General features: G+C 43.4%; 1 protein-coding gene across 1 annotated transcript in view; it reads right to left on the bottom strand.

The window, feature by feature from the left end:
- Positions 1 to 12,528, bottom strand: part of MYOCD (myocardin) — a 97,061-nt gene extending 84,533 nt beyond the window's left edge. Inside the window, exon 1 of the mRNA XM_004266827.3 lies at positions 12,033 to 12,528. Within this exon, the coding sequence (XP_004266875.1) occupies positions 12,033 to 12,087 (55 nt within the window). The 5' untranslated portion in view covers positions 12,088 to 12,528. The remainder of the gene's footprint in view (positions 1 to 12,032) is intronic.
- Between the last annotated feature and the right edge of the window lie 232 nt (positions 12,529 to 12,760).

The following is a 12,760-nucleotide window of genomic DNA, read 5'->3' as shown; positions in this document are numbered from 1 at the left end:
GATCACACTGAGAACTTGGTTCTGGGAGCCCAGAACTCTGATTCTAAATCTAATGACAGGCTCTGGACGCACAGGCTCAGCGGCCATGGCTCACGGGCCCAGCTGCTCCGCGGCATGTGGGATCCTCCCGGACCGGGGCACAAACCCGTGTCCCCTGCATCGGCAGGCGGACTCTTAACCACTGCACCACCAGGGAAGCCCTTTGGGCAGATTTCTTAATGTCCCTGACTCTCAATCTCATCGGCACGACCAGTTTTGTAATCGCACAGAGTTGTTATGAAAATATAAGTGTATCAACTTGCGAGTTCAATGCACCATAAAAATAAAAGGTATTATAATTTAGCAGAGTGCTGTCTGATCCTCAAACACTGTTCCCTCTGGAGAGAGCTCTTCGCCTTGGTTTCAGTTTTAGACAGAACAATATTTTCGATTACAAGGGTGTAGGATTTGGGCTCTCAGTGGAGCCCGAAGACCAGCCATTAGCCACGCTAATCCTTACAGCCAACTGGTAACCTTGCAAGGTCCCAGACAAGGCCTGGGGCTCTTGTCGGAAACACATAAGGACCTGAGCTGGACAACTACCCCTGTCTGGAGGATGAAAACGATAATAATGCCTTTCTCAAAATTTTCTTTGAAAGGGAAGGAATAAGTGATAGTACGTACATAGATCACTTTATAGAACACAGTGTAAATCCTATAATGATAATGAGTATCTGCAACACTCTCAAATGTAAAAAGAAACGAGAAGAAGTAGCAGCAAATCTCACGAGGTAACCACAAGATGGTTGTAAATTTAGAAACAATATGATATTTTATAATAATATTGAAGTAATTTTAAATATTGCAGATTAACCTCCTATAGCATATTGATATAAATAATGATATAATCACGAATATTAATCCGTGGATAAAACCATTACCATTGACGGATTACACAAGTACATCCCTGCACTAGGTCCGATACCTTTTTTGTCATTTCACTAAAGCCTCACAAAATTTCCACAGGGCAGGCAATTTTGTTCCCACCTTCACAGACGGAAGAGTGGAGAGCTTGAAGGATATGCTCAAGTTCATACGACCAGGAAAGGTGGAGCCAGGATCTGAGCCCAGGTCAGTGAGACTGTAGGGCTTGTATCACGATATACACGTTAGAATTTTCCAACACAGATTAATCGGAGGGGGTGCCAATGTTCGGTCTCAGCTGCGGACCAAGTTTCCTCGGTTGTAGTCTGAACGTGAATGTGCTCTCGGACTGGTGGGAGTTTGTAACAACTTAAACCTCCTAGGTGTTCAGCCAACCTGTTTCAGCGGCTCCTCAGTTAAGGAATCTTTCATCTCCTACGACTGCATGGCTTAAAACGCAATACGCAAGCAATGTCCGCTGCTAATTCATGTATTACCAAAGTTATTCCTGCTTACTATAGAAGATACAGGAGACACTGAATAGATCATCAAAATAAGGGATACAGGAATATAAGAAAGAAGATAAGAAAAATTAAAAATTACTCATTTTCTCACCACCCAGAGATAATCACTGAGAATGGATCCTTCTAGACTTTGTTCTATGCTTGAATGCTTTTGGTATATTTGTGGTGTGTTTTGATCCCTAACTTGCTGAGCTTAAAATATTTCAGCTATCAAAGTATTTTTTTTTTAAAGGGAACACTTGTACACTGTTGGTGGGAATGTAAGTCGGTGCAGCCACTGTGGAAAACAGTATGGAGGTTCCTCAAAAAACTAAAAATAGAACTACCATATGACCCAACAGTTTCTCTTCTAGGCATATATCTGAAAAAAGCAAAACCACAAATTTGAAAAGATACATGCACCCCAATGTTCACAGCAGCATTATTTACAATTGCCAAGATACAGAAGCAACTGAGTGTCCATCAACAGATGGATGAAGATGAATAGATAAAGAAGATGTGGTCTATTTATACAATGGAATATTACTCAGCCATAAAAAAGAATGAAATTTTGCCATTTGCAGCAACATAGATGGACTTGGAGGGAATTGTGCTAAATGAAGTAAGTCGGTCAGAAAAAGACAAATACTGTATGATACCACTGATAGGTGTAATCTAAAAAATACAACAAACTAGTGAATGTAACAAAAAAGAAGCAGACTCACAGAACAAACTCGTGGTTACCAGTGGGAGGGGGGAGGGGCAATAAAGGGGTGGAGGAGTGGAGGTACAAACTACTGGGTATAAAATAGGCTCAAGGATATACTGCACAACATGGGGAATATAGCCAATATTTTGTAGTAACTGTAAATGGAAAGTAACTTAAAAATTGTATAAAAAATTTAAAAATACAAAAACATTTCTTTTTCACTGCCTTTTGATCAAGAAATGAGCATGATATTTAGAATCTACTGACATTTCTGTGTGTGTTTGGGGAGGGTGCTAAATTTAAAACTGTCTTCTAATATTTTATGTCATGTCACTTATTTATTGTATAACTGAAAGTTTGTGCCCTTTTATTACCAACCTCTCCCTATTTCCCCCACCTCCCAGCCCCTGGCAACCACCACTGGACTCTGTTATTTGATATTTCTTACATGTATAGTGTCTTAGGGCAAGTCTGTTGTTGTTGTTTTTCAAAAATCTCTTGAAATTTTTTAATCAGATAAACTGAGATTAAAATACTCAAGTTTCATTAAAAGTCCTGGGATTTGGGAGAGATGGCATGTATAATTTACAGGTTAATTAGTATTAGAAACAAGTAGCTTAGTAAATCGCTATTTAGAAAATCACGGACAATAATGGCAATTGGGTATAAACCTGAAGTTGTAGTCCAGAACTCCACTGGAATGTAGAATTAAATCCACTGGGCCAAGTGTGTGTGTGGGGGATGGGCAGTGGAGGGGGAGGGTGGGAGAAGCGAGGTTTAGCTTGTGACAGAGATGGTCATCATGGCACAGATGGGATCAGACCTCGTCTCTGCCATTTACCAGTTATGTTACTCCGACTAAGTTGTTTGACATCTTGAGCCTCAGTTTCCTCATCTATAAAACGGAATAAGCATACCTGTCTCATAGCATTTTCTGTAAGGATTAAATGAGATACTGAAAATGTCATAGATAACAGGTTCCCAGTAACTCTTGGTCCTGTTCTCTTCTCCTTTGACGAAGCATCAATCATATTTGGTAATACGGTCACATGTGGTCCCCAAATAGCAGATCACACAGAGGGAGCCAAAGGTTTCCAAAGGTATCAGGTACTTGTGGCTCCTTTTCCTTTTCATTCTTGACTGAAAAGGTGTGAAAAGCTCACTGAACGGCAGTCCGCATTGGATAAGTATCCAAGATGACCCTGAGTTAGTTCTATCACAGGGTCAAATAGTCACTGCCATGCGGAAAAGGGACTAAGGTTAAGCTTGGGGCATTGTTAAGTGCTCCAGAAATACAAGCTACCCTAGCGGATCATAAAGATTCCTATCCATGATTCCCACACTTGGATTATTTCCTCTAAAGGATGAGTATCCTGTAAAACAATCCAGAGGAAGAGAGAATCTATGTGCATGAAGATTTCCATAGTAGTGTTATTTATAACATAAAAAGTATAACTGGCTTAACATTCCACTACAAGTGGAATTAGTATGTACTCACTTGGTGGAATAGGATACAGTCTTTAAAACAAGAATTATGCTACTACGGAGCAGTCTGGACAACTGCTTATGATATTGTGCTGACTGCTAAAAAGGCTGAGTTTAACTTAGGCGTACGCTCTGACCACAGCTTTGTAAAGTTCTTTACCTGTCTGCACAAGGGCAGGAAGGGAACACAAAACAGTAAAGACATTTGAAGTACTGAGGAAATGATTGTTCAGTGAATGTTGAATAGCATTCTCTTGGAGTTAGCCTGTTTTGAAGCCCCACGGCCCTGTCTGGAGCTTGAGTATCGGAATGTCCCGTGTGGAACTTTCCCTCAGATCAAGAAACCAGCCCAATCAGTCATGAGGACAACAGAGTCGAATGACTTCCTGAAAGGAGAGCGTTTCCCGGAAGTAGGAACGTCAAAACAGCTTATGGGGTATTTTCCAGTCATTATCTGTGAAACAGGGATATTCCTGGGGGCTACTGGACTATATTTTATGAGAAAGAACTGATGACTTTGCACTACTTAAAGAGTCCAAGGCGAAAGAGATGCAGATTGAAGGATGGATAACTTGTTTGAGTGGCAGTTCAAACTGAGATGTTAGGCAAGACATGAGAGTCTGTGTATTTGCTGATCATTGCTGCGCATACCAAGTGATGGTTAAGGTCCTACACGGGGGAACCCAATAAACGTATTTTACAATATTACAGTGGCTTAATCCACTGCTTCTACTGCTAGAATTCTACTGCTTTCTCTAATGATCTAAGGTGGCTGAATACAGCAAACGTCAACTGGTGTAAGTGAAACGTGAGAGAACTACTCTAGTGGTATCTATAGAGAAACAGGAGAATTTATCTTCCTTCAACCAACAGGAGAAAAGAATGCAATTATTCTTCCTTCAGTGGTTTCTGAGGGCACTTTGCTGTGCTCTGTAAAAAATGAAAGTCAGGAATCAGCCTTATTTATTCCGAATTTCTGGGAATAAATGACGTTGTAAAAAATTTGGAGACCCTTGTATTTTCCTCTAAGAATGATAATGCAAATGTAGTTAGGTAAAGCTTGACTTACCAGCTGTTCTAGATGATATCAGAATAGAAATGAGTGCAAATTACTGACTTAAACAAACACTGTCTGCTTAATAAAGTTGAAAAACTAAATACTCAAATCATAAGGCTGCAAAAAACTATCATTTGGCTAATGGGTGGCTTTGGTTATTTTTTAAAATCCTATTTACGTCTATCAAAACCACTACTCCATGCTTCTCTCTTGTGCGATTCTTGCCACCAGGTCAAGGAGTCCCTTCCCACGTGGGGAATAGAGTCGTCTTTCTGCAGAAGAAAGCCTCGATAATTCTACAAAACTCTTTCCCTCCCAAATAGCAGGGATCATTTTACCACTATGGAAACAGATGCCCAGCGAGCAGCATTGACTTTCCCAAGATCATGGAGTCAGAGAGTGGGCGTGATGGGCTCCCCCTACAGGTCTGCCCACAGGAAAGCGGGCATGAGACTGGAAAGACTGATACCTGGGAAATACACCTGCCAGCTTCCCTTTCCTGATCTGGGCAGAGATTCAAGATAGCTCGTCATGGCCTTCCCTGGTGGCGCAGTGGTTACGAATCCGCCTGCCAATGCAGGGGACACAGGTTTGGGCCCTGGTCCGGGAAGATCCCACATGCCGCGGAGCAACTAAGCCCGTGCGCCACAACTACTGAGCCTGTGCTCTAGAGCCCGCGAGCCGCAACTACTGAGCCTGTGCGCCTAGAGCCCGTGCTCCACAATAAGAGAAGCCACTGCAATGGGAAGCCTGCGCGCTGCAACGAAGAGTAGCCCATGCTCACCACAACTAGAGAAAGCCCGCGCGCGGCAACGAAGACCCAACACAGCCAAAAATAAAATAAAAAATAAAAAAAATTTAATTAAAAAAAAAAAAAAGCTCGTCACCATCTGCTAGAGGACCAGTGAGTTCGTGCTAGTAAGATGGAAATAAAGATGAAAGACCCCTTCATGTTCCAACATCTCCTATTCAGGTCTGGCTTCTTTGAGGTATGTAAAATCCTCCAAGTGCTGGGTTGAGCACTTCTGCTTCTGCCAGGCACTTCTGTTGTTCTCCAATTCAACCCAATTAGATCAGAATCCATTCAATTTGGTTCAGTCCTATTTGACAAACTCTTACTATGTCTGTCATATACTGTAGCAGATAAAAGATGAATGCCACTCTTTATGGTCTTAAAAAACTTATGTTTTCAATTTTTTTCAAAGACCCCAGATACACATAATTGGATCCATCATCATCCCTGGTCCAAGCCACACTGTCATCATCGGCCCATGAATGAACATTATTTAATTCATTTGCTGAATAATCAATGTGCACGTCACCACTGCTCTACCTAAGACCACCACCAAAAACCTTTCTCCTACTCAGGCTCCACGCCTAGCTCTTCCCCTTGCCTCTCCTACTGCAGAGGTAACTACTTTTCTGAATTTTGTACTTATATTCACTCATTCTTTTCTTGTTCTAGTCTTAAGCACCACTCCTTCAATATGCCTAAAATCTATATAAAAACATAGACTGGTCACTTTTGTTTCTGAATAGTCTTTGTGGGGGAAAATAAAATGCATCTATTCAAGGCATTGTTAATGGTGCCTTATCTACGCCAATCACTGTGCGAGGTGCTGGGGGAATAAAGCAGTGAAAACGAACAGACAAAAATTCCTGCCCTGGTGGACAAATAACTGAATGATCAAGTAAAATGTTTAGTGTCCTCCATAGTGCTAGGAGCTATGGATAATAATAATAAGGCAGGTTAGGTGCAGGGGGGCAGTTTGGGGCTCTTGCTACAGTAATTAAGATGCTGGGGGAGACCACCTGGTATATGAGGTGAATGCAATGGTCTGAAGTAGATGGGCTGGCCCCTGAATGTTCCACTAGCTTTAAAAAAAGATTTAAAAGTCCCATTTAGGACTTAAAACACACTCATCTTTTAAAATCCCGGTAACTGTGTTCTCATGTGGACTTCTAGAAGGCTTGCAGGAACCACGCACAGGGTATTAGAGGGTCAGCTCTAACATTCCACGTGAGGACATGGGATGGGTCTTTTCTGCTTCCCAGTCGAACCCCCAGCTCCTAACACAGTCTCCATTACAAGGGAAACATGGAAGAAATATTCCTGCATGTTTGTTGAATGAATGAATAAATACGTAGCTCTCGTATAGCATTTTTTCACCACCTTTCAGGTTGCCTGTGAGCTCCTTGGGGACATGGGTTATAATCCTCCGATGGATATTCCCGGGGTGGGGCATTGGTGCCAATAAATAACGGAGGTTTGAGCAGTGAAAGGGGGACCCAGCACGGGAGGAAGCAGCCAGGAAGGAAAAGCAACAGAGTGCGCACCTGGCTGGGTGCGGAGGGCTTGCCAGCTTCCTAGACACAGAGATTAACCCCATGAGAGAAATCACTGTCGGAAACCGTGAGTTTTTCTGTCCAGAAAGAATTCTCCACGATGTGTTTGTCCAGCTAAACTTGTCCTCTGAGATGCTGTGTGAATAAAGGTGAAGCATGTCTCGGAATCCCTGCCTTTCAGAAGCTCATAATAGACATGAGAAATAGTAAGGGCTTCAGAAATCCTGCAATTAAAAATCCAATTTAATTTTTCACTGTACTTTGCTTCCCTCTTTTTTAAATTTCCTGCTGAACAACTTGAACATACTGTGGAGTTAGTCTTCTGTGGACCTCCCTGGGGAAAACACAGGTATTATGGCTGAATAATCTATATTAAAGGAAAAGTGCTACAGAACAAAGTCTGCAGGAGAGAGGCATGTGGAGGGGTTACAGTTAGGAATGCCTTATTGGAAGCTGCTGTCACAGGCAGAATAATGTCCCCTCCTCGAAGATGTCGACATCCTAATCCCTGGAACCAATGAATATGTTACCTTACATGGTCCTATGGACTGAAATGTGTCCTCCACACACCAGATTTCACATGTTGAAGCTCTAACTCCCATATGTCATAGTATTTGGAGATGCGGGGCCTTTGGAAATGATTAGGTTTAAATCAGGTCCTGATGGTGGGGCCTTCAAGATGAGATTAGTATCCTTGTGAGAAGAGATCAGAGAGCTCGCTGTCTGCCTGTCTCTCTTTCTCCGTGCCATGTGAGGACACAGCGAGAAGGTGGCCGCCGGCAAGCCAGGAAGAGAGCTCTCACCAGAACCTTTCCATGATGGCGCCCTGAACTTGGACTTCCAGCCCCCAGAACTGTGAGAAAATAGATTTCTGTTGTTTTGCTACCCAGTCTATGGTATTTTGTTACAGGGGAATTAAGGCTGCTGATCAACTGACCTTTTAAAATAGGGAGATTATCCTGTATATTTTACGTTTATTAGCTTAGAGTTAGCTCTGAGTGCAGGGGTAAAATATTACTCATTTTTGAATTCCCGGTATCTGTCACGGCGCCTGGCATATAGTAGGCTCTGCCTTTGTGGTTACAGGAAAATGTTGTAACCGTGGGCAAATGAGAGATATTCTGATAGCACATTAAGTAAACAAGTAGTAAATTTTTATATCACTGAAATAATTTTACTTCAAAATTCACCTTTGTTTTAATATTAGAATATATACCAATATTCTACTGGTCATTTCAATAGCAAAATGGAATTTGGGAATAGATATTTGTGCTCCAGTAAACGTCACACCCAAAAGTCATCAAGGAAATTTAGAAAAGAAGACTGAACACGTGAAGCAATTGAAACGATTGTCTTAGAATAATCATATCTTAGAATAATAATGGATTAATTATAAAGATGGCAGGTGTGAATTATTCATTCATCCACGTGAGAAAAATTTATTGAGCATCTACTCTATGTCCCGTTCCTGAGGATACAACAGTTAAAAAATGTCACAGTAACACTTCTATGAAGTTTATAGTCTTCAAAAGTTTACAGAAGTACTCAGGGACGTTCATTTGGGAAAATATCAAATCTTAGGGCTGGAAGCAACTGCAGAGATGAACCAGTCAAATCCTCTGTTTTGTAGATGACAAAAATGAGATCTGAAAAGGTCAATTAAATTAGGTAAATATATATAGTTTTATAGCCTAGTTGCCACAGAAAATGCAAAGTGCCTAGTTCAGGTGAAAGTATGCTCCCAATATAGGCTAAAAAATTATTCATTGTTTATCTGAAATTCAAATTTAATTAGGCATCCTGTATTTTAATTTGCGAAATCTGACAGCCCTAAATTTTCGGGGGATGGAGGTAAGGTCATGGCAGGAAGCAGAGTCTCCCTTTGTATGAGCTGTTTGGGGAGAAGAGAAAAAGAGAAAAAAGCAAAAGAAACACAATAGTTCTTTAGAAGGGAAACCCACTAATGGACCTCTCTCTCTCGTTTTGATCCTCTGTGCATGGTGTGTGTGTGCGTATGTGTACACACTGTATGGGTCCTTGTGTCTTACTGACACAAGGATTATGGTATTGAGGAAAATTACTGACAGTGATACTGATTACAGATACTGACATAACAACAGTGAAAAGATGAAAAACAATAAAAATGTGGTTAGTTTAAGAGCAACACTAATGACTGCATTTAAGTAAACTGCCTCTGATTTATGCCCAACTGGCACACAGCCCAATCACAATTTTGCTTATTCCCAATCTTTGCATTTTCAGAGAACCATAAAATGTTTCTAGAGGGTCTGAGAAATCACCTAGTCCAACCCTGACATTTACAGATGAAGTAACCAAGACTCAGAGAGAAGAAGTGACAAACCCAGGACCACCCTGCCTAAGAATTTAAATAATAAAACAATATTTTTTGAGAGCTTACTAAGTGCCAGGCATTTTTCTAAATGCTCTACTTGTAGTATCACATTTAATCATCACAACAATCCTATAATCATTCTCATCATTCAAACGAAGCAAACTGAGGCAGATAAAGTTACGTAATTTAGCTAAGGTTCGAGGTTATACAGCCGATAAGGAGAAGTACCTGCTAAAAACCCAGAGTTTGGCACTAGATCTGCACATTCAATTGTGAAACCCTGCGGCCTCTCCAGTAAGATGAGTTTATATCACTAAACACGTTCACCCATGTAAACTTTCATGTTTATTGCTCCAGTAGCACCGATTCGCAGTTAATAACAAGGTCACTGGAATACAGCTTATAGAAAGTCAGTTGCAAGCTGTTACCATACATGTCAGTTTCAGGGTCAAAACAGTTACCTGTTCCCTTACAAACCAGCCCTACACACAGGCCCCTTGGTATGATCAATTTCGTTTCCTGTATTTTTTGTTTGAAACTTTTTAAATGAAATACACCAGAACCCACTGTCAAAGCAAACATTAGCCCTGAGATAGTTTTATGAGTTCACATTTTGAGTAGTTTGTGAAAGAAAAGAAGACGACGAAAAAAACAAGAGAGAAAGAGAGAGAGAGAGAGAGAAATCAAAACAGAGAAGAGGCCTTCTTTATTCATTGTTAGCCATAAAATAAATCGAGGACTCTTAGGAAGAGGCCCTCTTGTTCGCATGCTGCCAGCCAGACTTCTGTGCTCCCGCAGCTAGGGCTGTAATTATCTCCAGGAAGAATAATCCCCGTCCTCAACACTACATTTACTTAGTTTTACATTCAACTTGTCTTCTTCTCTTTTAGGAGATTATCAACCCCTTGCATTCAGAGGACCAAACCACTTTGTCCATTTCCAGACCCCGTTTCCCTGTTTATCAAAGGTAGAGGATTAAGCCTGCCTATGTCTGCTTCGATAGCATAGCATGTCTTCCCAAAGCAATCCTTCCTGTGACACAGAAGCCTGTCCCAGTTTAAAAAAAAAAACCAGTGAGGCTGCCATCGGAATTCTCGGAAGCTGCAGGGTCTAGGTCTGCAGGGTCCACCTGGGAGACACCAGGACTCCACGGACCCACCAAAGCAGGAATTAGGAGCACTGTCTTCCTTGCCTCTGCACTGCAGCTGAAGGAAGCATTCGTTTGGTAAGTCTGTTTCGCAATTCTACTATCAAGTACATCACCAAGTCCATCTAGAGACAAACCAGCTCCTCCCCTGCCCCTGCAGGAAACTGGCAAGGGTGCCTTTGAAATGAGCGTAGCTTCTTGCAAAACAAATCCACATCCTCTCTTCTTCAGAAAGGTGGCAGTGTTGCCCTGCGGTTTTGACCAAACTGCAAAGCAGTGGCCATGTCTCTAGTGGATTAACAGACCAACCGCCTCACCTCACCACGGAAAGGAAAGGATGGATTAATCCACTGCAGAACCTAGTCCCTGACAGACCGGCCCCGGATCTTCGGGGCACTGAGTCTTGTAGCTGCCTCCGTTCTCAAGTTTTCATCTCGCTTTGACGGTACAGAGCCATAGAAAATCTCCAGTGGACCCCACAAGACATCTAAAAGCCAGGAGCATCTAAGCAAGTCCCAGAGGACCCTACTTTCCAGCATCCACTCTTCTCATTTTTTGGTAACATCCGTCCAAGTGAAATGCTGCGTGGTCCCACTTAGAAGGGCTATGGAAAACTTAGCAAACTATGCCAGCATCCTTTTAACACCTGTTATGGGAAATGTTCACATCACAGTTTATATAAAGTAACCCATCTTCTAAGCGGAAGTTGTACCGTTTACTGAGCAGTTTGTTACCACTTTTATAAAACCGATATTCTACACAGAGCTATTGACAAAGAACCAAAGAAGTCTCCCCATCTCAGTGTGGAGACCCACACACATCAACACCTTCCAGGGGCGAGTTACCACCCTATGTGTGAGGCAGTTAAAGGCCCGTCTCCTCTCCACTCACCTTCACTCAGCGTCCTCTGAGAAGTTCCTCTATCGCCACTAACAGAAATTTGGGGGGAAAGTCTCCATTTATAAACATCAGATGGTTTGGGAAAAAATATTTGTGGCACTGGACTTCTTTTTTTCCTACAGTGATGTCATTTTAAATACTTGGTGTGCTCCAAATTTGCTATTTTTACTTCCCCCAAGTGACTTTTTTTGGGAAATACATTTGTTTGGATTAGCTCCATTTGAAGTGACTCCTGTATCTAATACAACAGCATCAGGTTCATTGCCTCAGCAATTCTGACTGATACTGTGCAGCTCTCCAACTTGAAATCCCCTATTTGCTCACTTTCAAGGTTATTCCTGTTGGATGGACCCCTCCAGAATTTCTACTCGCAAATAGAGAGACAAAAGTAAAAGGACTGGCCTTTTCACAAACAAAAACCACACTCTATGACTCAAAGCATTTACAACAGAAGACATTAAAGGCCCCCCAAGGCACATACAATTCTTCACTTGCCAAATGTGCTTTTGGGGAACAGAGTTGAAGTAGCCAAGGCGCTGGCTTTGAAACATTTATTGGAAAGCAGTGTGGAGTTGAGACGTGCAGAAGAGGAAAAGTTGAAGAAGGAATGCCAAGTGCCTTAGCCCTACCTGATCTGAACTTGCTCCTAATCAGCAATGAGTGCTCAGACCCCAGGAGTGTCATGTTGAGTCTCAGCGAGCCGCTGGTCCCTTGGCCAGATGGCCCCTGACTTCCACCAGGTACGGGCTCCCGGGAGCCCAGATGACCGCAGTTAACAACCCAGAATTCATCCAACTCTCCGCGAGCGCTCCCGGGTAGGAGTACAGTGGCAGCCAGTGACCGAAACCAGAGTCCCCAGAAAAGTGGCGGCCTCGCCGCGCGGGGCTACGCCACTTTCAGCTGGCGGGACCCTGCGCCTCCTCGGGGTCTGGCGGGGCGCCGCGGCATCCCAGGCGTGCGCGGCTGATGTCATAGGCTGCCCGCGCTCCTCGAGCATCCCCACCACGCCTTTATGAAGGTCCCCAGTTTGCTATCTGATCCTCTTTTACTACTGACAGGAGCTCAGCCAATCAGGAGTGGCAAGCGGGGCCCGGGACGCGGAGCAGCCGGAGGAGTCCCGGGAGCCGGTCTGAACTCTTGGCTGCGGGCGGCGCGGGGGCGGGCGGCAGGGATGCGGAGGGCGCGCGCGGGGGGCGGAGCCGGGAGCCGAGAGCCGCGGGGAGGGGAGGGGCGCCGCGTAGCATCAGGCGCGCAGGTGGGCGGGCCAGGTGGGAGGGTGGGGACCCCGGGGGAGAGGGGGCCTCCATCCCTGCAGCCTGGCAGGCGAGCGGCGGGCGTGGCCCACCCCGGGAGGGGA

This window comes from Orcinus orca, chromosome 19 (genome assembly GCF_937001465.1).
Source record: "Orcinus orca chromosome 19, mOrcOrc1.1, whole genome shotgun sequence".
Classification (NCBI taxonomy): Eukaryota; Metazoa; Chordata; class Mammalia; order Artiodactyla; family Delphinidae; genus Orcinus; species Orcinus orca.
Note: the sequence above shows the minus strand (reverse complement) of the source record. Positions and strands in the feature narration are given on the sequence as shown.